The following is a 27,625-nucleotide window of genomic DNA, read 5'->3' as shown; positions in this document are numbered from 1 at the left end:
GTGCACAGGGAGGTCAGGACTGAAAGAGTGCTGGTATTTTATGTCAGTCACAAATTCCAGAGAGCCTCTTATTAGCCACCTTTCTTTGGCTTTTATTGATGTCCCACTTCAGTTGTAAAACAGAGCTAAAGTAAATCGCCCCTTGAAAAACTTTTCCACAGCCAAGACCGCCTGAGCTGATTAGTGTTTCCCTTGTCTCCTATTTAAGCATTACATACTGGCTTTCAGTGGGATCTTGGCCATCCCTTTAATCCTCGCCGAGCCGTTGTGCATTAAGGACAACAATGCAGCCAAGAGCCAGCTCGTCTCCACCATCTTCTTTGTGTCAGGAATTTGCACCATGCTTCAGACCACCATCGGGACCAGGTTGCCTGAATGCCTCATTTACTCCTACATTCCCATGCTCTCCTTGTTATTTAAGTAATATACACTCATTTAAAATCTAAAAGAAGCACATTTGTCCACCTCAGGTTGCCAATCTTGCAAGGAGGAACGTTTACTTTCATCACACCGACACTGGCTATCCTGGCACTGCCCAAGTGGAAGTGCCCAAAGGGGAGCGTGATTCCTGACCTCAATGCCACAGTAGCCGCTGTCTCCCGCATAGACCCTGAGGAAGTGTGGAAAATGCGCATACGAGAGGTACACATGCAACATCGTTTTAGCCAAGGAGTACAAGAAAAAGCTAAAATATCCTTCAACTTATATGGCAAGTTGATTGGTTATATTGAAGAAATGTCTTTTTTTGTTTTTTCGTAGCATGTTATGCACTCTGTTTGCACGAAAACCTAGCTATTTGGTAGCTACTAGCTACTATCTAACATGTTGATTAATATCTTGATGTTTCTCCAGAAAAGAAACTATTTCCCTAAATTAGAATACTAAAATGTGAAACTAAAACTCTACTGATATTCTAACTACTCCATGTGGGTGGGAATTTACATTTACATTTAATCATTTGCCAAGAAATAAATAATTAAGTACGTGAGCAAATAAATAAGTAAATAAATAAGTAAGTTAGTAAGTAATAAGTAAGTAAATAAATAAATGAGTAAATAATTGAGTGAGTAAAGTAAGTAACTAGGTATGTACATAAATAAGTAAGTAACCAAGTTAATAAGTAAGTTAATAAATAAGAAAGTAAATAAATAAGTTAATAAGTAAGTCAGTTAATAAATAACTTAAGTAGGTTAGTAAGTAAGTAAACCTAAAGTACAGTGTTTCTCTGAAATTATACTTGGTCATATTTTATTGTGTACTTTAGTAGGTCTGCTTCCATCAATGTGTGTAAATAAAAAAATTATTTTTTTAAATCAATGGCTAATGAGTAATAGTATTACCATAATATAGAGAAACAGCGCTCTGTTTGACTTTTTTTTTTTTTTTACATTACTTAGACATATATGGCTGCTTTATTGGTTTTTAAACCCACTTTAGCCTAAAGTTAATTAAAGAATTTATAATTAGAATATTTAAACTACAATCACAAAAATATGACTTGCACTGTTCCACTAGGGGGCGGTGTAGCATCCTCAGCGCCCCCTCTCTCGGGCCCCTGTTTGGCAGATTCACTCGTTCAAAATAACTTACAGGTGAAGTGCCGAAGGAGCTGATAGTGACAGTAAGTTTCCACCAATGAACAAGAAACAAGTGTAAACTATTTGTAGGAAGAACAGAGGGAACCACAAATAACATAAGGTTTAGAGTAAAGTGCTAGAATTCTGCACACAAGTCACAATCCTGTCACAGTACAAAGGATGCAATGTTGGAATAATACCACAGGTAGAACCACAGGTTTACCCCAAAGGCAATCTCATGGCAAGAGAGGACACACCCAATGAGACCTACACGCACACCCATTCAGACCGCAAGAGCTGAGGAATTCTCTGTGAAATTAGTGTAGTGTAAGAGCCAGACAAATTAAATGAAATATACTTGTACGTATATAGCTGGGTTAGAAGCCATACTGAGACATGAAAACTAATTTCTTAATTAGCTTCGATTTCTCAAAAAGTGTCACAATTTCATCTGTAGAAACTATAAAAGCACTTCTCACAATCTTTCAAGTTCATTACCAAGTTAAATTTCTGCCAGAGCTCCCAGACTATATTAAGGACTTCCTCAAAAACACCCTTGATAAACACCTGATCCAGGTAATCAAGGCCAATCAGATGTATCGGTTCTGGACTGTAATAAGAACAGGACTAAAGTGGGTTTGAGAACCTCCAATCATTGCTGTTAGGAGAAGTGCTTGTGTTTAATGTATGCTCCTTTCCCAGATCCAGGGAGCGATCCTGGTGGCGTCGTTGCTTCAGGTGGTGCTCGGACTCTCAGGGCTGGTGGGGTTTGTGCTGAAGTTCATCGGACCACTGGCTATCGCTCCAACCATCAATCTGATCGGGCTGTCACTCTTCATCCAAGCTGGGAAGAAGTCAGGAGCACACTGGGGCATTTCAGCTCTGTGAGTCAGCTTGTAGTAAGTTGCTGAGAAACTAGGCAGAAGGTTGGGGCAGCAGGTGAGTCAAGCTGAGGCAGAACCTCGAGGAGACATTAATTCAACCTGAGGTAAAAGTTTAAGGCAACAGTTACCTCAAGCCCTTGCAAAGGTTAAGGCAGTATTTAAGGAAAAGTGTTACAAAAATCTGAGGAATTATTATATAGTTTATGACAAAATATAGTTTGTATTATTAATTATTATATTATTATTATTTATTCTAATTAGTATTATATATAATTATTATTAGACAATATTATATATATAAATTATAGACAATAGTTAACTCAAGCTGAGGCAGAATTTTGAGACAATAGTTAACTCAAGCTGAGGCAGAATTTTGAGACAATTATTCAAACCGAGGCAGAAATTTGAGACAGAAACTAACTCGAGCTGAGACAGAAACTAACTCAAGCCGAGGCGGAACCTGGACCTGTTAACTCAAACCGGGCAGAAGTTTGAGACGACGATTAACTCAAACTGGGGCAGGAGATTAAGAGGCCATTAACCAACTTTGAGGCAGGTGTTATCTCCTGAAGAGGCAGATGTTTGAGCCAGATAACTCTAAAGAAACTCTGTCTTACACTGAGAGAGACAAATTATGAGTCTTTGGTCCATTCCTTGAAGGCAGCAACTTTTAGCCTAAATGATAGTGATTGCTAAATGATTGCTGGTAATGACCCCATATTACTGCCATCATTAATCTGTCAAACATTCTTGATTTAATCCCATCGTAACGAATGACATCTGTTCTGTCTGTAATTTGGTTGTGAAGACATAGAAGACCAATACATCTATCAGCAGAGCATTATATTATAGCGACAGCAGTCTTGAGCAGTATATTCAGTGCCGTGCTCCTTACTGCAGAGCAGGAACGGACTGGGTACAGAGAGAAAGGATGGCTTTTAGTGCATGGTTCCAGTCTGTCCTGTTTCATTAATGACCTATAAAAGAACATTTAAAGGTCTGCCAGGTGTATCACAGAGCACTGCATTCACTGAATGGCAGTCTACACATCTCCGTTTACCAGCCCATTAGCCTGCCACTCCAGGTGCCTCTGTGTGTGTATGTGTATCGCAGTGTACCCCTTTGTGTGCACGGCTTTGTCTGAGTGGATGTGCATGCGAGTTTGTTTGTCCCCGTTGTAGACTTGTAGCCTGAGGCCAATCACTGAGGTCCATTCATTACGCTCAATGCTCACGTCCATATCACAGTGTGCTGCTTGGCTGAGTGCAGTTAGCATAAGGGGGAAAGAAAAAGACATTTCCTCTTTATGGACTTTGTGGACTTTGTACTTAAGCTGCAGCACTGAGTCATCAAACCGCATTCCAACCAAAATGTAACTGCTCTGAGCCATTAAACATAAAAGATTTGCATTCAGTCCATGCCCTGGAGCAGATTTCAACATCAATAATAAACTATTTACCTTAATCGTTGAATAGTGTTGATAGTTTAATATTAATATAAATTGCATTTTTAAAAAAAAAGTAAACAGTAATTGGCAGTACTTTTTATTTTTCTTTCCTAAGGCACAGTCAGTATTTTCAGGATCTGAAGATTTAAACCGATAAAATTGCTGATGGATTAACGGCATGTGTTGACGTAAAGCCGCAGCACCAATCCAACATCTGAGCAGTGTAGCGATATCGGAATTTTCCAATATTTAATTAATGAATTCAGCTTAATTTACACATTAAATTGAAATAAAATACTTTGCTGAATGTAGGAAAAGGCAAAGCTGTTAACTGTTCATCCTCTGTATAGTGTACTGCGAAAACTAACTCTATGTCTAAGATTAATATTAAAATATTAACATATAGAAACACGTTAAATAAATATTAGTGACTAAAAGATGAATATCTTCCTATAACAACACATCCTGAAGTGATTTATTCATTTTATACCACAGAAATTTGCCAACAGTTATATATTTTGATCAATTATATAATGAAGTGTCATACTTTTTATCCATTTATAGTTACATTTAATGTTGTGGAACATCTCAAATCAGTCCCAAGATAGTTCCAGATATCAATTACGTTATAGCAGCTGTAAATGGTTGTTCCCTCACCAGCCTCTTTCTTTTTTCTCTCTTTTATTAAGTTATTATGATAAGTTATAAGTTATTGTCATAAGTTATTATGACAAAAAAAACCCAGAGAAAACAGAAAGCGTGAAATTCTCTGTCCTGAACACTTTCCTTTGGTGGAAAGCCTACTGACTGTAACAAAGTGCTGACACTAAATAAATCTCCTTATAGGAAGCTTCACCATATGAACAATTATACTTTTTTTTTTTTATATTAGGCGTAGTTTATGTGGAGCGTCTAGCGTACAAGTCCCTGTGAATGAGCCGCTACTATAGAAACGATAACATGTTAGAAAAAGCGCATTAATATAAACCTGTGATTTGCTGCTGCACTACTGTCAGAGCTGCTGTTATGGAAAATGAATCAACACCATCTGACCAATCAGAATCCAGAATTCAACAGCACTGTGGTATACAATGATCACATTACATACTACATTAAGACCACAAAACTGTATGTGTATAGTTTCTAAATTAGAAATTTGGCCGAACTTATCACCAGAATGGTTTTACTTAAGTTTCTTTTTTCTTTGCAGGACAGTGTCTCTCATCCTTCTCTTCTCCCAGTATCTCAGCAAGGTCAAAGTCCCTCTCATTGCTTACAGGGACAGGAAGTGGAAAGTGTTTCATTACCCTCTCTTTAGTCTGTTCTCGGTGAGTTTTATTTTTGTTTCTTTGTTTTGTTTGTTTGTTCTAGCCGTTAAATAGCATACAAGTTATAGTGAACCATGGTCCTTTAAGGAACACGTGCATCCCTCAAAGCAGGATTTTCCCTTTTTGGGTGTCCAAAAGATGTTTATAGCGTTTATAGTGTCGAATTTAGGGGAGAAAGCAGCTAAAAGGAAGAGTTTTGGCTAGATTTAAACATCAGCTTAGTGTCATCTAAAATCCCATTAATTTCAGATCAGTGCACAAAAAGAATTGAGGAAGTATTATGTGTCATTTGGCAGAAGAAAGGTAAAACGATTTGGGGGGGGTGTTGAACTGTAATTCTCCAAGCCCGTCTGTCAGTATTTCAAAAAACTTTGCTGATTTCTGACAGCCCGGAGAGAAATCTGTTAAGAAGTCTATTCACCGACTAAACACCCCGGGCCAGTGACTTGGTCCTGTGAATGCCATATTTTACATCACAGTTTACATTAAAAAAGCCGGTGCTGTACCAGTTCATTCCTGTTCCATGGCCCAAGGCAGTGCTGATTTTCCTGTTTCAAAATTTCAAATGTTCCTCTTAGCTCCTCCAGTGTTCCTCTTAGCTTCTTCAGGCTCTGAGGAAAAGCCAAGGAATGTGCTATTGCTTCTTTGGCAGGCTTTGTTTGGGATGTCTGGAGCTTGGCTGGTGTGCTTTCTCCTGACATACTTCAGTGTTCTGCCCACTTCGCCGCACGAGTACGGCTACCAAGCCCGCACAGACATCAACCTGGACGCAGTTAGCAGTGCTGAGTGGTTCTTCATGCCTTATCCAGGTGGGTGTGTAAGTGAAATGTACATGTACTGTAAAAGCAACTTCAGAATAATTGGCACTAAAGATGCATTCGTAATGATATTGGTCCAATACCGTGCTCATCTACTTGAATTCGTACTGGGTAAAAAAAAAATGCTCTGATATCAACATCCAATGATCTACCATGTGACATAATCCTAGCACTAATGACCAGGCAACACAAAATGACAGCGATCTAGACATATTTCATGATTTATGATCAAAGCAAAGCAGACTGCAAACTATGTTCTGTGAAAATATCAAGTGGAAGAACTACAGCATCCTTAAAAAGCCCACACACCGAGGTATCCTCAAGCCTGCAGAGAATCTGTCACACATGCAAGTAAGTAAGTAAGGAAGTAAGTACGTATATAAGTACATTTCATTTATAGAGCACATTTAAAACAATGTCTTTACAAAGTGATGTATGTAGATTGATATGAGGTATTTTCCAGGACTTGACTGCTTTAGCCAAGAACATTTGGAAACATACATAAACATACAAATCATACATATACTATATAATGTGGATTTAACCATTTCTCAAAGGCTATGGAATAAAATTTTTTTATGTTTTAAGCTTTGATTTAAAAGTGGTGGCAGAAAAAGCATGTATGATGTCTAGGGGTAGACTGTTCCAGAGCCTCGCTGCAGAGACCACAAATACTGGCTCACCTTTCTGTTTCAGCCGAGATTCAGCAGTAGCCTTGTGGTGGAGTTTAAAGATCTAGTCACATTGTGCACGCAAAACATGTCTGCAATACATGAGGGGGTCAGTCCACTGAGGCCTTTAAAAGCAAACAATAAAACCATATACTGTATCCTGAATTTAACTGGACGCCAGCGAAGGTAAGCTAAAACTGGGGTAATATGATCCCGCTTCTTTTGTAAGTAGCCGAGATGCAGCATTCTGAATGAGTGCCACAGATGACTGGCTGATCCCAACATACAAGGCGTAAACAGCTTTTTCTAGGTGACAATAGAAATGATTTGATTGTTCTGACCTGAAAAAAAACACCTTTGACAACTGCATTCATTTTTCTTCTGTTTGTTGTTTCTGAAAATTTCTTGCCATCCAACTATTAACATCCACTGTACACTCATTGAGCCTCTTTAAGGAGCCCTGTTCACCATTTTGCAGAGGAAAATACAGCTGCATGTCATCAGCATAAAAATGGCATGAGATATCATGTTTGCGTATGCATGTGCATAAAAGGGCGGTGGTCACTCAGTGGTTAAGGTGTTGGACTACTAATCGGAAGGTCGTGAGTTAAAATCCCGGCGGTGCCACTGCTGGGCCCTTGAGCAAGGCCCTTAACCCTCAACTGCACAATTGTATAAAAAATGACATAAATGTAAGTTGCTCTGGGTAAGGGCGTCTGCCAAATGCCATAAATGTAAAAGTAAATGTGCATGGAAAAAAGTACAGGTCCAGGATGGAACCATGGGGAACCTCTGAAGTGTCAGTGGCGGTTGAAGAACACTGGTTGCCTGTGTTGACAGAAAATGTTTTGTGTGTGAGATAAGAAATGAAACAATTGAGTACTTAATACCAAGACAATTCTCCACACGCTTAATGAGTAAAGCATAATCCACAGTGTCGAATGCAGCACTGAGATCCAGAATAACCAGAACAGAGCAATGGCCAGAGAGAGCACTTCACTTCTGCGAGTACTGAGCACTGAGATACAAGTACTTCCTTTCGCAAGCGTCTACACATTGCTCGTGATTCAAGCTACGATTCACGACACTCTTTTTAAATGACCACTCTGACTGATGCTGCTCTGTGTGTTCAGGTCAGCCGTCCTCACGCTCTGTCTATTAAAGATACTCTTTAAATGAGTTGAATGTACAACTGCATGAGGAGTTCACTGTAGCAGCACACAGCAACACCTGACGTACACAGAGCTACATAAAATGCTCTATGATGCCCCTGATTCATTAATACTAAGTAGGTTACACATTTCAGTATCAGCATCAGGTACCAACAAACACGAACTCGTACTCTGAAAAAAAAAAAAAAAAAAAAAAAGAGAGAATACGCAAAAAATGATTATAAAATAAATTGATTCAAATGATTCAGTGATTCAGACTCATACAGTTGGTGAAACTATTTACCTTTCATGGAATAAAACTCATTTTAATAAAAATGTCTTCTCATAAATATTAGTATTTACTCTCAACATCATAAGTGGCAAAATTATTGGCGTCCCTGAAGAATATTTATAATAAACACCAACAAAAAAAATTTGTAAAGATTACTGGGTCATAAATTATGTAATACCAGGATATTTTAACCCAAAACCTGAGCTCTATCTCTGGTAATGTGTGTGTGTGTGTGTGTGTGTGTGTGTGTGTGTTAACTCATCTCAGACAACAATCTCATTTTTTACATGGTTTCTGTGCTGCATTTGGCTCTTAACAGAAATTAACAAATACACAAAATGTGGTTAACTAGCATCCATGCTAATGACATGAGGACATTAAGGACACTCTAATCATTTACCTAAAATGTATTTTTATATAAATAATTTACTTTCAATCTCAATTTTGTGTAACACAATTGACCTTCTCAGTCAATATCACAATTTAATTGAAAATGAAGCAAAAAATAAGGAGAGGACTTATTTTCTTCTGAGGATGATTTGTAATGATTATATTTTGAAGTAAAGTGCAGTTTTCTAAGTTCTGTAGGTTTTATTTTGGTGATTTGGTGATTTATTTAAGTGCTTCATCTGACACATGCACAGAGGTTTTTGATGTTTATAATGTATTTTACCTTTAGTTTACATAAGTATTTGTGTAATAAAAATGTAATATCAGTGGGACACACATGGCACCTGAATTGTCGAATGGAACAATTTATGAATTATCCAAGACCTCTGTATAAATGTCTCCAACCTTGGTAGACAGGAAGAGATCGAGTGTTGCTATTCTCTCCACTGGAGGCTTCGCACAGTCACACTGATGAAGAAAAGTTTTAGAAAATATTGGGTTAAAACTAAAGGTATGCAGCATGTGTCATCCTGAAGACAGAAATCGTCATGGCGACTGATAACTGATCATTGATAAATGATAATGATCATACAAAAGTGGATATTTAGGGAATCTAAAATTACACACTTTGTCCAGTCTACTTCAAATAGTGAAGTGAAGTGGCCTTTTGTCCAGGCCACCTCTTTCTCCAAGACCATGAGATTTATTTTTGTACCAAGTAGCTAAATTATTTGTACCAGTTAAGTGGTCCCATTAAATTTATTTCACCTTATATTACCATCAGGTCAGTGCAAGTGTGTTTCTGTGTAACTTAAAAACAACATCACAGTGCATCTGAAAATCTGAAAAACAGGTTTATTCTGCATTACAGGAAAATGTTTTCTTTTTAACAGGCCCATTGTGTAGTCCCATGAGAACATTTCCTGCTTATTTGTAACTGAATATGAATGCATTATTCGGAGTGAACGGATAATGTGTTCTAAATGGATACAAATACAGATACGATTAGGAGGTGCACTATTTGTTTTTTATTTATTTATTTATTAGAGATGTCACCAATCTGATATCCAGTATCAGTCTACATTTTTTTATAATTATTATTTGAAATGCTAAGAATTTTTTTTTCTCTGTAATTTATTAACATATGAAATAATCTAGTCCAGGGATTCTCAAACCTGTAGCCAGGAACCGAAAAACCAAGAACCACGAAGAGAGAAAAATGTTCACCCTATCATCCGGAGATCAGGAGTTCAAATCCCGATGATGCCACAGCTGTCCATTGCCGGGAATCCAAGAGAGCTAAACTGGCCCTGCTATCTGTATGGGAGGGGCATACTCTCTCCAATTACATCACCACTAGCCAATCGTCAGCATTTGTGAGATCACATATGTGGAAGAGGGTAGATAGCGCTTTCCTCTGTGTGTTACGCTGCCGTGTGATGGAGCATGAGCAGCAGTTTCGAAAAGATGCAGTTCACGTGTCTCAGAAGAAGCACGGTAGCCTTCACTTTCCCCGGTTAGTAGCAGTCGTAGGTGTCCAGGGAGCCCCAAAGATCCGTGACATATAGCCAGGGGGTCCATGATTGTTTTATACAGTTAGCTACACTGATGGAAATCACAAATCACTATTATCTGCCTATAAATAATGTCTAGTCAAGTCTAATGGCTGTTTTTGTGTCACCCAGGACTCACTCCCACCCTGGGATCTACCACAACCCTGACCAGGATGAAGCACTTACTAAAGATTGAATGAATGAATGAAAATTTGACTGATCAGTATTTATCCAGAAACAGCACGAGATTATAAGAACACTAAATAAAATTCGCTAACGTTCCCACGTAAGTGCTGTATTCGTTATTTAGATGCACCTATAAATTAACGTCTATATTAGAATGAGTTATTACTCTCTTTTTAATCTGTTCTTGGCAGTGCACTGAGATAAACACACATTATGGCACGACTCCTTAGTGATGATGTGTGTAAATCTTGGCACAACACTCAGTTTAACCAGTTACTCAGTAGCTGACAGCAATTGAAGTACTTTTTGCAATTGTATAGATACAGATTCTTTCTTTATTAATGCCAAAGGGGAAAAAATGACCTTGATAGACTCTGAGATTTTTGTCACGTTCGCGCTCAAAGAAAGCATAAAACAGGAAATGAATTCATGTTTTTATAAAATTATTTTTAAAAGATAAAATAATGACTTGGTTTTCATTGTTTCATCAGACACATGAAAACGTGAGATGAAGATGAACATGCGCAAAGATTGTAGTGATCTATATTAGCAGTACATCAAGCAATCACGACAATCTGTAATATTTTTTACCCCAGTTTTTCTCCCCAAGTTGATCATCTGCAAATCATCTCCAAGACACGTGAAGCCAGCCAAGTGCACCTTTTCTAACTGCTGCTCATGCAGCATCACAGGGCGGTGTAACACCCTCGGAGGAAAGTGTTATCTATCCACCCTCTTCCACATACATGAGCTCACAGACGCCTATGATTGGCTAGTGTCACTGTGATTGACAGGGGAGAGAAAGTATGCCACTCCCACCCTGAGATCATGGCCAATTTTGGTCTCCAGGCCATAGATAGTTGTGACGTCATCTGGATTTGAGCACAGATACAATACAATTTCATTTATATAGCGCTTTTAACAATTGACATAGTCACACAGCAGCTTTACAGAAATCCAGATTTGGTTTTAGAGTTAGATCCCTACCCAGTAATCAGCCCAGTAATCACTGATGCATATCCAGGTCATTCAAGATCATTCATGAATTCATTTTAAATGAAATTGAAGTAATAAAAGAACAAGCAAAGAAGAAATACAAGAGTTTTTTTGTAATATTTATTGTTTTAAAGCCAGAAGATGCTTTGAACATCTTGTTCACATATACTGTATACTGTATGTTTTTAGGTTAAAAAAAAGAAAAATGATACATCTTGTTAACGTCAAGTCGTGTACACCTTTTTTTTAGTCTCATTGTCCACTGAGTCTCTCCTGTTCCTTTCATCCATCCCCTGAAATCCCATCTCCAGGGCAGTGGGGTCTCCCGACCGTGAGCATCTCCTCCGTCCTGGGCATGATGGCAGGGGTACTGGCGTCTACCATGGAGTCCATCGGGGATTACTACGCCTGTGCACGGCTCTCTGGTGCCCCGTCTCCACCCACCCACGCTATTAACCGTGGCATTGCAGTGGAAGGCCTGGGCTGCATCCTGGCGGGGCTGTGGGGCAGCGGCAATGGGACGACATCGTACAGCCAGAACATTGCTGCCTTGGGGATCACCAGGGTAGGTGTTGAGATAATAATAATAATAATAATAATAATAATAATAATAGGAATGCATCAGTACAGGTTCTTTGGTACTAACCGAAATGCATAACCTACTTAGTATTAATCACTCAGGGGCATCACTGAACATTTTATTCCTCTGTAACTCTGATTATGTTTCCCTGGGTTTAAACTGTGGCCATGAGAAGCACACACACGTCTGTGTTAATGCACTTGCGCTACTAGTCTCATTCTTTATGTTAGCGAATTGATATTAAATGTAGTCAGCTAGAATAGTTAGCTTGGATCGAGTAGGGTTACAGTGGGGAAGAGCGGGTTTTGTTTGACTTTGGAACAGTTGTGAGTCTTCTTTTTTCGGCTGCTCCTGTTAGGGGTCACCACAGCGGATCACTCATCTCCACTATGGAATCCGCATATTTGATCTGCATATTTCATTTGGCACAGGTTTTTTACACCAGATGCCCCTCCTGAAACAACCCTCCCATTTTATCCGGGCTTGGGACCAGCACTGAGAGTGCACTAGCGTGTGCAGCCCCAGTGGCCGGGTTTGGTGCCCAAAACCCACAATCCTGAGATTAACAGTCTCACGCTGGAGCGACTGAGCTAGCCAGGCACACTTTGGAACGGGTGTAAGTGAAAAACGTTTTTGTTTTCATTGCACTGGACTTGATGACTGATAGTGGCTGATCATCAAGAACAATGTTCTGGGTAAGAGATGTTATTCACGCAGCGTCGTCTGTAGATGTTTATATCTCAGCTAGCCAGCGATGAACTCCTCCTGCTGAGTTTTCTGTTTAAGATGTTTTATCAGGTGATTACAGTGGATTATAGGAAGATGCTGAAGTTCCTCCTCTTGATATTTTCTGAGCAGTTCAGTCTGCAGGCTGATTTGCTTTGAATAGTATCAAAGTATGAAATACATCAAGATTGATGTCATTTTGTGTCATTTGTTTATTAGCATGACAACGTATTACCTGGAATCAGAATTTTTTACGAGTGCGAGTAAATGACTATAGTATTAAATCGATAACTGTATCCGTATCAACGCAACCCTAATGATAATAAAACTTCTACCCTTCTACCAGAAGTTTGAAAGCTTGAGAGCCGACCATTTTACAATTCCTAGGAGGAGTGCAATTTTCTGGACTGAGATTTCTGGCATCTGTTACAGAGACTCTTCCAGTTTAGTGGTCACGGCTTCCCATCACCAATGGCTTTAACCTTCTGCATTTTCTCAAGTTCTTCTTTCAGTCTCTGGTATTTCTCCAGCTTCTTGTATTCCTTCACTGGGATGTCTTTTGGGATTGCCATGTCTATCACCACTGCTGTTTTTGCCTCCTTATCTATTATTATTCTGTTTGTTCAGTTTGGTATTGCTTGTTTTGATCCAATCCATTTTCTTGCAGATTTTACACTTGGTCTTGTATTTCACTGCCTGCACTTTGCACCTTGCACCTTGCTATGAGGTGCTGGGATTGTCTCACTGCTCCGTGGGTTTTGTCTGATGTAATTCAAAACACCCCTGCTTGGATTTACTTAGTGCTCGGTGCTTGTCCCTGTGCTGTAATTAGTGCCTCGATACTATCCTTCAATCCAGCCTTTTCCAGCCACAGGTAGGAGTTTCCCATGTCAGCTAGGTCTGCTTCCTGTCAGTGGTACATTCCTCGGAAGGGGTTTTCCTGCCATAGAAGCACCTATGAATAATGTAAGGAAGGCATAAAACACTTTATTTTAATCCCATCACACACACTTATCAGTGATGGAGTTACCACCATTAAGTTTTCCTATAACAGCACATCCCAAAGTGTTTTAATCCTCTCACACCACAATCTTTTAGCTCTGAAAGAATGACATATTTTTTATCCATTTATAGCTGCATTTAATGTTGTGGAATATCTGTGAAACAAGTTATCACTAACATTATCACTATTGTTATAGTAGCTATTGTACTGTATAAACAACCATTCCCTCACCAGCCTTCTTTTCTCTCTCCAACTGTGACAAAGTGCTGACACTGGAGACTCCTTACATAAATGTTAAATAAATGTTTGCTTACAGAAAATCTCACCATATCAACAATTAGACAACACAATTTTAATCTGTTTATGTGTGTTTGTAGCATGGAATTGTATTCCGTGTTAAACAGCATTGAGCAGATTGACACTACTCACACATAAGTTATTGCTTGTCAGTTTGTAACGTATCTAATCTTGTAAAGGTGATATAAACAGTAAAAAAAACACAGTATATATTTGTGAGAAAAATAACCAGATATGAAAGGAATTTGGCTTTGAACCTCAGAGAAGAGGCTGCAAGCTCGGCTGTAATGAAAAAGAAACGACTGTCATGTCATCAATAAAGCATTAATCAAGTTCACATGACTAATTTTCACAGGTAGAACATTAGTCGCAGGCACAGTAAGAAGATTAAAAATCGTTCTCTCAACCTTCAGTTGAGAGAAAAGGTTGAAACTTATGTTTCCTAAATGATAGAAATGTTTCATGGCTTATTCAACAGTCTTCAATATGGCCACATTGATTTACAGGCAAAGATCCAATTCGAATCAAGAAGGAAAATAGTTCAAGAAGGGTACTGTGATGATATTGTCATAAAAATATAAATTCCTTCCCTCATCTATCTTGGACTCATCACTCCTCACTTACTTAATCATCTACCATTAAAATTCTATTTTATTCTTTCATCTTTCATCATCAACATCTTTTCATCATCAACATCATTCACATATACAGCCAATCTTGTCATTCATACTTCAGAGCCTCAGTCAGTCAGTCATCAAAATCCCTGTGTGTGTGTGCGTGTGTGTGTGTGTGTGTGTGTGCCAATGGACAACCATTAAAATTGTTTCACAGGTATTCTCATGGCCTATAGACGGGCTGGAGAGATTAAAGAACAACATGTCATAAGTTTTATCCGCTTATAGCTACATTTAATGTTGTGGAACATGCGAGAAACGAGTTAGTTCCTCACTTACGTTATAGTAGTTACAAAGTCATTCCCTCACCAGCCTTCTCTTTTCTCTCTCTCTCTTGGTCCAGCACTCTATGAGACGGCTGCATTGATTTACAGACCAAGAACTGATTCAAATCGAAAAGGACAATGGCTGAAAAAGGATACTGCTGCCAAAAATCAGTGTGTGTGTGTGTGTGTGTGTGTTAGAAACTTGTGAGTGCTTGAATTTCCTTCAAAGCTTAAAGGCAATAGACAACCTCCAATATTGCTGAAAGAATGACTTTTTTTATACACTTTCAGTTACATTTAATGTTGTGGAACATCCGTGAAACAAGTTATATGTTATAGCAGCTACAAACAGTCGTTCCTTCACCAGCCTCTCTTTTCTCTCTCTCTCTCTCTCTCTCTCTCTCGTGAAGATAGCTTGACTTGTTACAAAGAAACCACAAAGCGTAAACTCCTCTGTCCCGTGTCTGAAAACTTGCATTTAACTGAACTGTGTCATATTGAATCATATCTCTGCTGAATCAGATCTTATCAGATCAGCAGTGAATTGAAGTGGATTGAATCGTTATGTTTCTGTGTGTCTTATCGTACACACTGTGTGTTTTTATCACGAAGGAGTGAGATTCACACCCAGACAAGCAGGAAGGAGTGCGCTATGATGTCACACCGCAATGATAGTCCAACCATGAACAAAGATTGTGTTTAGATTACAATGATATTTACACCAAGGCGTTGATTCATTTTCTATAACAGCAGCTCTGACAGTAGTTACAAGTGTAACATAAATCACAGGTTTATATTATTGCACTCATTCTAATACATTATCATTTCTATAGTAACAGCTCATTCACATAATCTAAACCTATAAATAAACAGATTAAAAAACTGCGTTGTTGTTTAACAAAGAAACGTGTGGAATTGTTGACATGGTGAAGTTTTCTGTAAGGAGGCGTTTATGTAACATTTATGGACGGAGTTTCAAGTGTAAGCACTTTCTAACAGTCAGTTTCCCGACTACTTCCTGTTAGGGATTATGTTATAGCAGCTATAAACAGTCATTCTATCACCAGGCTTTCCTTTTTTCTCTTTTTCTCTTGAAGTTCATGAAAATAAAATCTGTTTGTCATGTTATAGAGAAACCAGAACACATTAACTCCTCTGTCCTGAATACTCAAGTCTTGCAGACGTTCTGTGTCGTTCTTTAAAAAAATCGAAATGTAATCGTTGGGAAATTGCTGTAGAATGAGAGGTATACTATCGCTGACATACAAACTCAAAAACTACTCAAAATAATCAGTTTGTTTAGTTCTTTATCATTATTATTATTCTTCAAGATTCAAGATTCAAAGAACTTTATTAATCCCAGGGGGGAAATTGCTTTGCCATGTTACAATTGCTCTCAAAAAGAAAGAAAGAAAGAAAGAAAGAAGAAAAAATAAATATATACCTATTTTATAAATATATATACTTAAATTTGTATTGCACATGAAAGTCCCTTATTGCACATATTGCACATTATTATTATTATTATTATTATTATTATTATTATTATTATTATTGTAGATGCAGCTAAAGGAATCCTGAAAGTGCAGGACGCCTTGTTCACACCTCTACTATCGTTATTTAGAAATGCACATATGGACAGATTAGACTTTGTCCATGACGCCACGCTAACCCTAGCTCTTAAAGATTCAATTTTGCTTTGCTACAGCCAAGAGTATGTTCCTAACCATTAAGCGGAGTTTGACTGATGAGCTGTTGTGATTAACGGCACCAGGTTGGAAGCAGGCTGGTCCTGCAGACGGCCGGCCTCCTCATGGTCGTCCTGGGACTCTTTGGGAAGTTCAGCGCTGTGTTCATCACCATCCCGGAGCCGGTGATCGGAGGCATGTTCCTGGTTATGTTTGGGATGGTCGCTGCTGTGGGAATATCAAACCTGCAGGTAAATGGAGGTGTTCACCTCACACAGCGACTGATGCACCGAATGCAGTCACTCGAGACAATGGAGGACGATCTGACGGCAGAACTAATGAGCACTGTAAAATGAACTTAAATATATCGGTTTTTTACTGCTTCACAAGTCATTAACTTTAAAGCTCATTTAAAATTCGCTGAATTGTTACCTGACATTTGAGAACCCCAAGAGTTTAAAATGTTCAAGCTGAGATATGCTTGGCAGAACAGGTTTGTGACAAATAGTAATTATTAAGCAATATTTTTATGCCTATGGTTGTTAATGTCAGTCATTCTAGATCAAAAGAGTGATGGCATGACAACACATGATTGATTTGCACTGAGGATCGCACTGAAGGTTTCCCTTTCCCACAATGGTATTTATCAGTGTTGTTTATCTCACAGTGTTACTTATCAATATTTTGAAATGTTATTCACGAGCAGTCGAGTTAACCCTACATGCGACTAAAAATGATTGTAGGTTTGCAATAAAAAGACAAAGTACTTTCCTATAAATGATGAACATACACCAAAAAACTTCAAAATCAATTCGAGAAAATCACCTCTTATGGAAAAAAAAAAGAAAATGCCACATGTGAAAATGAATGAATCGTGTAAAAATCACATGTGGAAAAAAAATGAATCATGGAAAAAAAATCAATGATTCATTATATGAAGTAAGTGATTCATCTGTAAAAATTGCATTTGGAAAATGAATGACTGATGCAGGAATTGCACGTGAATATGAGTCATGAAGTTAAAGAAGCTGGGTTTTCTGGTTGGTGAATGAGTGAACGAATGAGTTTTTGTCTGTTTTTTTTTTATACAGCAGCATAATGTTTTAAATGATGTGGCTAGCAGTTCCTCTGACATCACAAATTATCAAGTAATGAATTTTCCATTGAGTCGTACAAATGGTTGTTTAAAAGCTGTGGACCTGCGGAGTGCTACTTTATAATAACTGCTAAACTGTGAAACCATGAGGACTTTTGTCTTCGTTAGGCCGCCAAGACACCATATAAAGTAAACCAGATAATTCCCAAATTATTGCTAAGCGACATGGAAGGTGATCTGTCACGGCATGGACGCTGTACAGATTGTTAAGGGATAAATGTTTCAGGGAATCTTTATTATCTTTAAACCAACGATTGGTGTTTTACAGTTGAGATTGTTGATTGAGCTGATAAATAAATAAGCAATTATTTGATAGTGTTGATAACTAAATAAACAAAATATGCCAGGAAAGTGCTAAAATTAGAATCTTATTTAACATGAATGCAGCTTAACATTAAAAACAGAGCTGGAATGAAAATGTTATATAAAGAACAGTGTAAAGAAACACATAACATCATTATAGTGGAATATGTTAAAAGCAGCAAGAATAAATAAATAAATAACAAATCTTTTCTTAATGGTAGGTTTCACCTTTGACCTTTTCATGGCCCTTTAGGCTTTCCCCTCCTGTGTGCTCTAACCCTCCTTAAAGTGAGAGGATTCCCTAAAACCAGAATGCCCTACGTCCCCTAAGCATATTTCTGCCAAGAATTTGACTCTTTGAACCTAAACGGATGTTTCTGACCCTAAACGAAACTATAGGCAAGCGTTTTTTTTTTTTTTTTTTTTACTTTACTATTTTTTACTTGGCATGCCAAACATATTTCAGTGTTCCATGCATACAGAAGTCTATACTACCCAAATGAGCAAAGTAAACACATTTACATTTCATGAAATGAAATGAATCGTGGCCTTATGATTAAAGACACCAGAATCTTTTCCTCAAATGTCACCATGTGATTTTTTCCCCCAAAATTCATAGAATGTCCATCATCGCTGCAAGCGCTGTGTTTGTTCTTGGTTTGTCAATCAACAAAAGTCACAGTTTGCTTCATTTTAGCACTGACAACATGGGTGTCTCTCTCTCTCTCACACACACACACACACACTCACTCATAAGCGCTCCCTGTGTGAGCTGCATGAGGCATGTCAAAGCAGGAAATAACCCTGGAGATCAGTGCTGCAGGCTACGCAAGGAAACACACAGAAAACAACGCAATGCGTTTGATCTCAGGACTGAGTCAGAGGCAAGAACGTTCCAGTGAGTGTGAGTGAGAGTGCATGCTTTTGCGTTCCCATCTACACACACTCAAAACTTCTTCTTATTCATGGAATCAAAAACAGTCCAAAATCCATCCATTTCTCATATTACCGAATTGCAAATGGTCCACTGAAATTTCATTCTGTTAATATTTTATTTTAAAACACTGAAACTCAAAATCAATTATTGTAAGGTGACGTTGGATTTATGTTGGGAAATATTTTTAAGAAAATTTAAAAAAACTGAAATATGTTGCTTGCATAAGAAATTCAACCCCTGTGCTGGGGAAGCTCCCAGTTTACACTGATGAAAGAAATTGTCCTAATGAGGATACAGTTACCTTACCATTGGCGTCCACCTGTGAATCATTAAAGTTTTGTCATATTTTCTGGATTAAAAATCCCATTGTTGAAGGCTCATTGGTCATGCTGTGAATCTGAAGGAAAATGTAGAGCATTCTCAAACAAGAAGGAGACTTGTGAGAGAAGCCATAAAGGGGCCAACGAACACTTTGAAGGAGCGACAGAATTCAGCGGCTGGGAGTGGATTAATGGTGCACCAGTCAACCATATCAAGAGCACTGCAGAACATTGGCTTGTGTGGGAGGGTGACAAGAAAGAAGCCATTCCTCAAAAAGTACCATCTGAAAGCACATCTGGAGTTTACCAGAAAGCATGAGAGTGACCCAGCTGCGATATGGGAAAAGGTTTTGTGGTCAAATGAGACCAAGATAGAGATTTTTGGCCAAAACTCAAAGCACTATTTGTGGCGTAAACCTAAAACTTCCCATGCCTCAAGTCACACCATTCCTACAGTGAAGTATGGTGGTGGCAGCATCATGCTATGAGGATGCTTCTCATCAGCAAGGGACCAGGCATCTTGTTAGAATAGAAGGAAGAATGGATGAAGCAAAATATAGGGAAATACCACAAGAGAACCTGCTTTAGTCTGCTAAAAAACTGAAGCTTGGGAGGAAATTCACCTTTCAGCAGGACAATGAGCCCAAGCACAAGGCCAAAGCGAGATGGGAGTAGCTCAAGAACAAAAAGATAAATGTCCTGCAGTGGACCAGTCAAAGTCCTGATCTCAATCCCATCGAGAATCTGTGGTACTATTTGAAAATCGCAGTCCACAAGCATCACCCAATCAACCTGAACAACCTGGAGAAAATCTGCCAAGAAGAATGGGCCAAAATCACTCCCACACTGTTTGCAAGGCACTGTATATATAAAACTTTCTCGCTAATGGCCTCCTTTGTCCTTCAAAGCTGTGTTCCGTATTTAACCTTCAGATACCTTTTATACCAAGGGTGCTCAAACCTCCTGCAGCCAGTCACATGCTGTTACAGGAAAATAATCAGTGACGGAGTGCTGTGATGAGGCCCGATGCAAAGTGGAGGCTCAGAACTGTTCATTATGTTCCTATCCTGATGTGTTTTATTTCTCTTACACCACAGCAGATTGCCAAAGATTACACATGATACATCATTTGTATCCATTTATAGCTAACCCTGTGTCTTCCAAAGCACTAACACTGGAGACTCCTTCCATAAATGCTAAATAAACATCTCCTTACAGAAACCATATCAATGACTACACACGTTTTTTTAAATCGGTTTATGTGGAGCGTCCGCCGTGCATGACCCAGTGAATGAGCTGTAACCATAGAAACGATAACGTATCAGAACAAGCGCATTAATATAAACCTGTGATTTGCAGCTGCACTACTGTCAGAGCTGCTGTTCTAGAAAATTAATCAACACCTTCTGACCAATCAGAATCCAGGCTTCTGATTCTGTTATTTAAATATATAACTATATACAGTATTTCCCCCAATACAGATTTATTTTATGAATATAATCCAACTCTTTATTTATATTTATATAGAAATTATTTATAGATCGAAATTATTTATCGATTTTTGTGTTTTATATTTTAAAATTGGATTAAATTAATTTAAATCAAGTGACCAGTCAAAGAACATAATAATAAATTAAGTAGCTTTGGTAAATATTGGTTGCGATTTCCAACACTGTAACAAAATCTTTTATTTTTTTAATTCACTCTATACTAGATAAACCAGAACTGAGTACACAATGAATAATTTTTATTATACATGAATTCCCTCTGTAATAAATACACTAATTAGCTGTATACACTTTTGACTGCATGTTTATTCGGACTGCTCTTTTTGTCCTGTTACACACAATATTCGAATTAAATTGCTTTGCTTTCTTGCAGTACGTCGACTTAAACTCCTCCAGGAATCTGCTGATCTTTGGTGTTTCTATCTTCACTGGACTTGTGTTGCCAACATGGTTTCATTCAAACCCAGACACCATCAACACAGGTAAGAGTGGCGTAGCGAGATTTAGCGTCCTCCGTGTGCTACGTGTGCTACGAGTGCTACGAGCGCTTTACAAAGCTCTGTGTTACTAAATACAGTTACAGTACAAAATGTTTATTTATATAACACATTACATATTTAAATATTTATACCACTGTATTGTCGATAATACTGGATTCTGATTGGCCAGAGGGTGATTAATTTTCCATCACAGCAACTCTGACAGTAGTACATAGTTACATAGTTTTATGTAACATTTATGGAAGGAGTTTTTCTACATCCTCGGGACAGTCAAGTTAACGCTTTTTTATGGCTTCTCAGGAATATGAGCTTCACATTTATATATATTTTTTTGTCTTATTTACTTCAAGAGAGAGAAAAAAGAGGGTGGTGAGAGAACGATTGTTTATAGCTGCTATAATGCAAGTGGTAACTTGTTTGTTGGGCGTTCCACAGCAGTAAATGTAGCTATAAACAGATAAAAAAAAGTATGACATGTTGTGATTTAATAAATAAAATTGTAATCGTTGAGAGGAATAAAACACTTCTGGGCATGCTGTTATTGGAAAATAATTCACTTCAGGCTGGTTTTCAGCCTGTTTTCCTACAGCTGCACACCCCGAGCGAACGTGTGTAAGTGAGGATTATACACACACACAGTGAGTGAATGAGGCATGGTGTAAAGAAGAAGTTAAGTGCTTTGTGGGGAAATGAATTAAAGATAAATAAATGGGATAAAGATTTCAGGAAATAAACTCAACAATGTTCTGTGGGACGTCTTGATGCGTATCATACATCAGTGAGTATCTTTTACATTAGAGCTGTGTAGAGTAATAAGAAACTAAAAAAATCTAATAAGAGAGCATTAAGCTTCCGGCAGCGGGGCACAGACTGCTCTTAAATAAATGAATCAGGGAAACACAACCCTACTGAGATACAAGCTTTCTGCACAACCATCTCACACACACACACACACACACACACACACACACACACGCACGTAGAGACACATCATCGTAATATCTGAAAACACTCACTCGATGATTTGGTCCAGTCCACTACTTTGATTGGGCATGCAGTTGAATTCTTGAACCTGATTGGTCAAAGGGTGTGTACGGCTTGGATAGTAGTTCCAGCTGTAACGTGTAACTATAGTAACAGCTGATTCACAGGGACGTGTACGGTGGACGCGCCACATAATAGAAGAAGAAGCCTTTATTTGTCGCATATACTTATATACAACACAGTAAATATCGCATATCCCAGCTTGTTAGGAAATTGGGGTCAGAGCGCAGGGTCAGCCATGATACAGCACCCTTGGTGCAGAGAGGGTTAAGGGCCTTGCTCAAGGGCCCAACAGTGGCAGCTTGGCAGTGCTGGGGCTTGAACCCCGACCTGTAACCCAGAGCGTTAACTGTTGAGCCATTACTGCACACAGGCACATAATAAACAACAAAAACATGTTCTTGTTTGACAAAGTAAAACGTATAATCGCAAAGTTTCTCAGAATGGGAAAGACAGAGGAGTTTAAACTTTCCGGTTTCTCTGTGAAATGACAAGCTGCATTTTTGAGAGAGAGAGAGAGAGAGAGAGAGAGGCTGATGAGGGAATGACTGGTTATCGCAGCTGTAACATAAGTGAGAACAGGAAATAACTTGTCTCTTGGACATTCCACAACATTAAATCTAACTATAAACCATTAAAAAGCATGTTGTATTGTTCATGAATAAATTAAACACTGTAATTGTTGGCTCTGGTAAAAGAAGAATAACACACAACATACCACACTGTGATATGAAATGAATGCTCTTTCAGCGTAGATTATTTTCATATTGCCATATGGTCAGTCGTGTGTTATTCCTTACATACTGTACGTGTATCACCCTGGGGAAATCCTTCCACTGTAGATATTTCTGAAAAAAGACGCCATGCCAACCTGTACATTTAGAACCTAATATGCTAATGGAAAAACAACAATGCGGACAAATTGTAAAGAAGTATAAGATTATAACGGGAAATTCAAAGTTCTCACTTTGATTATCAGCATCATCTACATCTGTCTCCGTCTCATCACCTGAGGTAAGAGTCACACAGCAGACATTTTTCTGATTTTTCGGTTCATGGCATGGTGGAGGTGAGATTTGTCGCTGCTAAGCAACAAAATAACTGCCGAGCTCATTTTCTCCTTCTCTCCTTCAGTAACTTGAGAGGAGAAAGACTGATGAAAAGGAATTTCCAGAGCAGGTCCGCTGGTATTCCTGAAATATGGTGGAAATCCCCATGTAGCCTAAAAGACTGGCAGACTTTATGACTCTACACTTTATTTTATTTTTAAGAATATTTTAATAAATTATTAGATTTATAAAATATAAATAAGTAATGATAAAAAGTATTACAAATTTAAATTAAAAAAAAAAACATTTATAAGAAAAATACAAGGTCAAAAAATTTAATGATTAATGATTAATTCATTAAAAATTAATGAAGTAACTGGGTTTAATGGGAGGGGCCACAATAAATCATGTAGGAGTGAGTTATGGCCAATGAATATTGTTTTGAAGATCTTTATATATAAAAATCTCTCCAGAAACATATTTTTTGCTAATTTAGAAAATTACAGTACATCTAAGTAGATAAGATACGGAATAAAACACTTAGGGGAGTGCTGTTATAGGAAAATCATCAACGACGAAGTGGTGTAATGAAGCGAAGCTATTTGTTGATTTTTTCCTATAACAGTGTTTTATTCCTCTTACAGCATTTTTTGGCAAAATTTGACAACAATTACAATTTTTAAATTGTATTGAAGAACAAAATGTCACGCTTTTTATCCATTTATAGTTACATTTAATGTCGTGAGACTTCCAAGATACCAGTTCGTACATTATAGCTGCTATGAACAGTCGTTCCCTCACCAGGTGACTCCTCTGTCCTGAGTATGTCTTACACTTACAGCTTTACCTCTGACACTGGAGACTCCTTCCATGAGCATTAAATAAATGTCTATTTAATGACAATTGCACAGTCTGTTTCTGTCGAGCGTCCGCTGTACAAGTCCCTGTGAAAGAGCTGTTACTACAGAAATGATAACGTATTAATATAAGAATGAGCGTATTAATACGAACCTGTGATTTGCAGCTGCACTACTTGTCAGAGCTGCTGTTATAGAAAATGAATCGACCAATCCGATTTGAGGATTCATCAGCGCTCTGGTATAAATAGCAGCAGCGTCACGCTTTTGATGATGTAACTCGAGCCAGCCTGCAGCAGTAGAGCATGGTGGTGATGATGGTGATGGTTAAAGATGGGTCACTGCGTGCACACAGGGATTATCTGCAGGAGTGAGCAGCATTGTCTGGGCTCTTAAGGTCAGACCTGTTGATCTGTAAATCCTCCTTAGACTTCTGTGTATGAGCATAATCTCTTCACTTCACTGGGTGTAGATTGAACTTCACTGGGTGGAGAAGTGACCCCTCTGTGAACATTAAATCTGTTTGACATTGGTGTGTCCTCATCATGATCAGAGGTCTACTCTATTAATCTCTGAGCCTTTAGCAAGCAGTGCTTCACGGGGAAAAGCTTCTCTGTAAACAAACACGTCCTTAATACAGTCCACTTAAGCATATTATGTCCAATCGTCTGGCTTTAGCATGTTAAGCTGACACATTGAACTCTTGACCAAGTGAGGTCATGTAGGCCTGGTTAGATGAGCGATAATCAGGGAACATCCACAGATCCACAGGCATTTTGTACATCATGCATCATTTACGTATCACATATGCACATTAAATGGTGTGTGTGTGTGTGTGTGTGAGTGTTGTAAAACCTTTGTCTTTACTGTGCATTTTTACAGGTATAACAGAACTGGATCAGCTCATCATGGTGCTCTTCACCACCCCTATGTTTATTGGTGGCTTCTTGGGATTCATCTTGGATAACACTATTCCAGGTTAGTCAAATCCCTGGTGAGCTTTCAATTAAGCAATATCACGTGAACAAGAGAGCCATTATACTTAATATCGATTCACAGCCGTGCCGATTTTCAGTATAACCGCACGATTGTGAGTGTGATATTGCTTTTATACAGCGGTTCTATAAACAAGAAATGAATGTCAAGTAAGTGACATTTCGGACAAAATACGATCAATTGTTCTGTTTGTTTTTGTTCCGCTAGAGGAAATAGAGCCCAAAGAAACCACACTCACTTTATAGCCCATCAGTTAGCAGGCTAGCTAGTTCACAATGATTTGAACATCCCCGTTAAAGATGCTTCCAATAAAATCAGCGTCCCTTCTTCTTTTTCACCTTCATCTAAAGAGCTTTCGTATTTTAAGTAAAAAGGTAATATTCATGAAATGTATTGTTTGCCATGTCCGCTGATGATGTCACTAACTCTACTGTAGTAACCGTTCCAAACTAGGAAGTGGAATTTTATGCAGCGAACAGAGACGAGCATGAGAGAGTGATACACACAGTGAAACATCCCAGTGCGGTTAGAAGAAATACAGCCACTCTTGGATCGCTGCTCGACCAATCAAATTAGCGTGCTTGAGCTAACTCTTGTATAGTAAGGAATAGACCACTGTTATTGTTTATTACGAGTGATCTAGTGTGAACACCAGCACATTGTGACGTGTTTTAATCCTCTTACACCACAGCAAGTTTTGCAAATGATTACAATTATTTAATTATAAAATAACAATGTCATACTTCTTAGCAATTTATAGCATTAATGTTGTGGAACATCCAGGAAGTGAGTTAGTTTCTGTCCTCACTTATATGTAGCACCTATAAACACTCTTTCCCTCACCAGTTATTGTAAACTCTTCCGTCCTGAAGATGTGGAAGATGTGTTACAGCTTTACCTCGGACTTTTACAAAGCTCTGACACTGGAGACTCCTTCCATAAATGTTACATAAACGTCTCCTAACAGGCCAATGATTACGCGTCTGTTTATATGGAGAGTCTGCTGTAAATGTAAAGTCCCTGTGAATGAGCTGTTACTATAGAAACGATAATGTATCAGAACAAGCGCATTAATATAAACCTGTGATTTGCAGCTGCACTACTGTCAGAGCTGCTGTTATAGAAAATTAATCAACACCTTCTGACCCATCAGGTGTAAATGTTGTGAAAAAAACAGAAACCATAGTGTACTATAATATCGGGTTCCAGAAACCAGTCACCTGACTCGTCCTCACTTCCTCTTCATGTTTATAGGAACGGATGAAGAACGAGGGATAAAGCGTTGGAGGAAAACCGTTGATGGCAGTACTTCAGCGGTCTTCAGCAATCAGTCGTGTTACGATCTGCCTTTCTGCATGAAATTCCTTCATAAATTCGAGTTCCTCCAGAACCTTCCATTCCTCCCATCCGTTAAATCTCTCGACCCCCTGGGAACGCGCCTATAAAACCTTCAGCCTTTTTAAAAGGATGTGTAAATCATTGTGATCGTTATTTACTGGACACAATGAACAATTTACTGTGATTTTTTTTTTATCAAACACTGCATTTCCTAGGCTGTTTGTACAGACGTTTCCTGTAACCATAGTTCTGTGCATTAAATCTAAAGTAATTGTGGTATGAACACATTATTACAGTGTTCAAGTAGTTGAGCTCATTTTTATAGTAAGAAAAAAAATGGGAACATGCATCCTGGCCAAAATAAATATAAATATAAAGTCTTGTCGCTCCATAAGCCTGGGTGAAATTTCATTTAATAAAAACCTACTTTATTTTTAAGCGTGCTTCCAGTCACTCTGAATTTGACATGACTCTCTTTAATATTATTACTGAATGCTTTGACCTGTTATGGTCAAGCGTTTGCCTGTGTGTTTTTGTCTAAAGTACCAACATACATGCTAAATTCTACATACGTGTTAACGACTTTGCCATGTTGTTATACACATATAACAGTTTTACCTCAGAAAGGATAATACATGGATGGAATTCTGTGTTCGGGGCCATTTTTTGATTTTGGACAAAATCTCATTTATAGTTTGATCTTAGAAACAAATTAATACCTATATATATATATATATATATCAGTAGACCAGGGCTAGTGATTTGTACGGAATAAAACACTCCACGTTGTGCTGTTCTAGGAAAATAATCAACAGTGTTGTGGTGTGATGAAGTGTAGTTACACTCTCCACAAAGTTGATTATTTTCCTGTAACAGGATGTTCTGAAGCGTTTTTTTTCTTCTTGTACCACAGCAAATTCTATTTTTTTATTTATTAACAAATAACGCAACATAGTTTTTATCCATTTATAGTTACATGCATAATTATCACTTACTTAATGCAGCCATAAAAAGTCATTCTCTCACCAGCATCTCTTTTTTTTAATCTCTCTTGAAGTTAATAAGATGACAAAAAAATGCAGCTTGTCAT

At 38.2% G+C, this 27,625-nt stretch overlaps 1 protein-coding gene across 2 annotated transcripts in view; it reads left to right on the top strand.

The window, feature by feature from the left end:
- Positions 1-26,929, top strand: part of si:dkey-106n21.1 (solute carrier family 23 member 2) — a 52,850-nt gene extending 25,921 nt beyond the window's left edge. Inside the window, exons 3-12 of one of the 2 annotated variants that reach the window (XM_026946632.3) lie at positions 209-366; positions 471-642; positions 2,280-2,461; positions 5,119-5,236; positions 5,889-6,045; positions 11,605-11,858; positions 16,614-16,778; positions 21,125-21,233; positions 25,084-25,179; positions 26,452-26,929. In XM_026946632.3, the coding sequence (XP_026802433.3) occupies positions 209-366; positions 471-642; positions 2,280-2,461; positions 5,119-5,236; positions 5,889-6,045; positions 11,605-11,858; positions 16,614-16,778; positions 21,125-21,233; positions 25,084-25,179; positions 26,452-26,642 (1,602 nt within the window). In that variant the 3' untranslated portion in view covers positions 26,643-26,929. The remainder of the gene's footprint in view (positions 1-208; positions 367-470; positions 643-2,279; positions 2,462-5,118; positions 5,237-5,888; positions 6,046-11,604; positions 11,859-16,613; positions 16,779-21,124; positions 21,234-25,083; positions 25,180-26,451) is intronic. The other variant, XM_053235218.1, reaches the window with a different exon arrangement.
- Positions 26,930-27,625: the final 696 nt, after the last annotated feature.

Source organism: Pangasianodon hypophthalmus, chromosome 7 (genome assembly GCF_027358585.1).
Source record: "Pangasianodon hypophthalmus isolate fPanHyp1 chromosome 7, fPanHyp1.pri, whole genome shotgun sequence".
In the NCBI taxonomy this organism is placed as follows: Eukaryota; Metazoa; Chordata; class Actinopteri; order Siluriformes; family Pangasiidae; genus Pangasianodon; species Pangasianodon hypophthalmus.
Note: the sequence above shows the minus strand (reverse complement) of the source record. Positions and strands in the feature narration are given on the sequence as shown.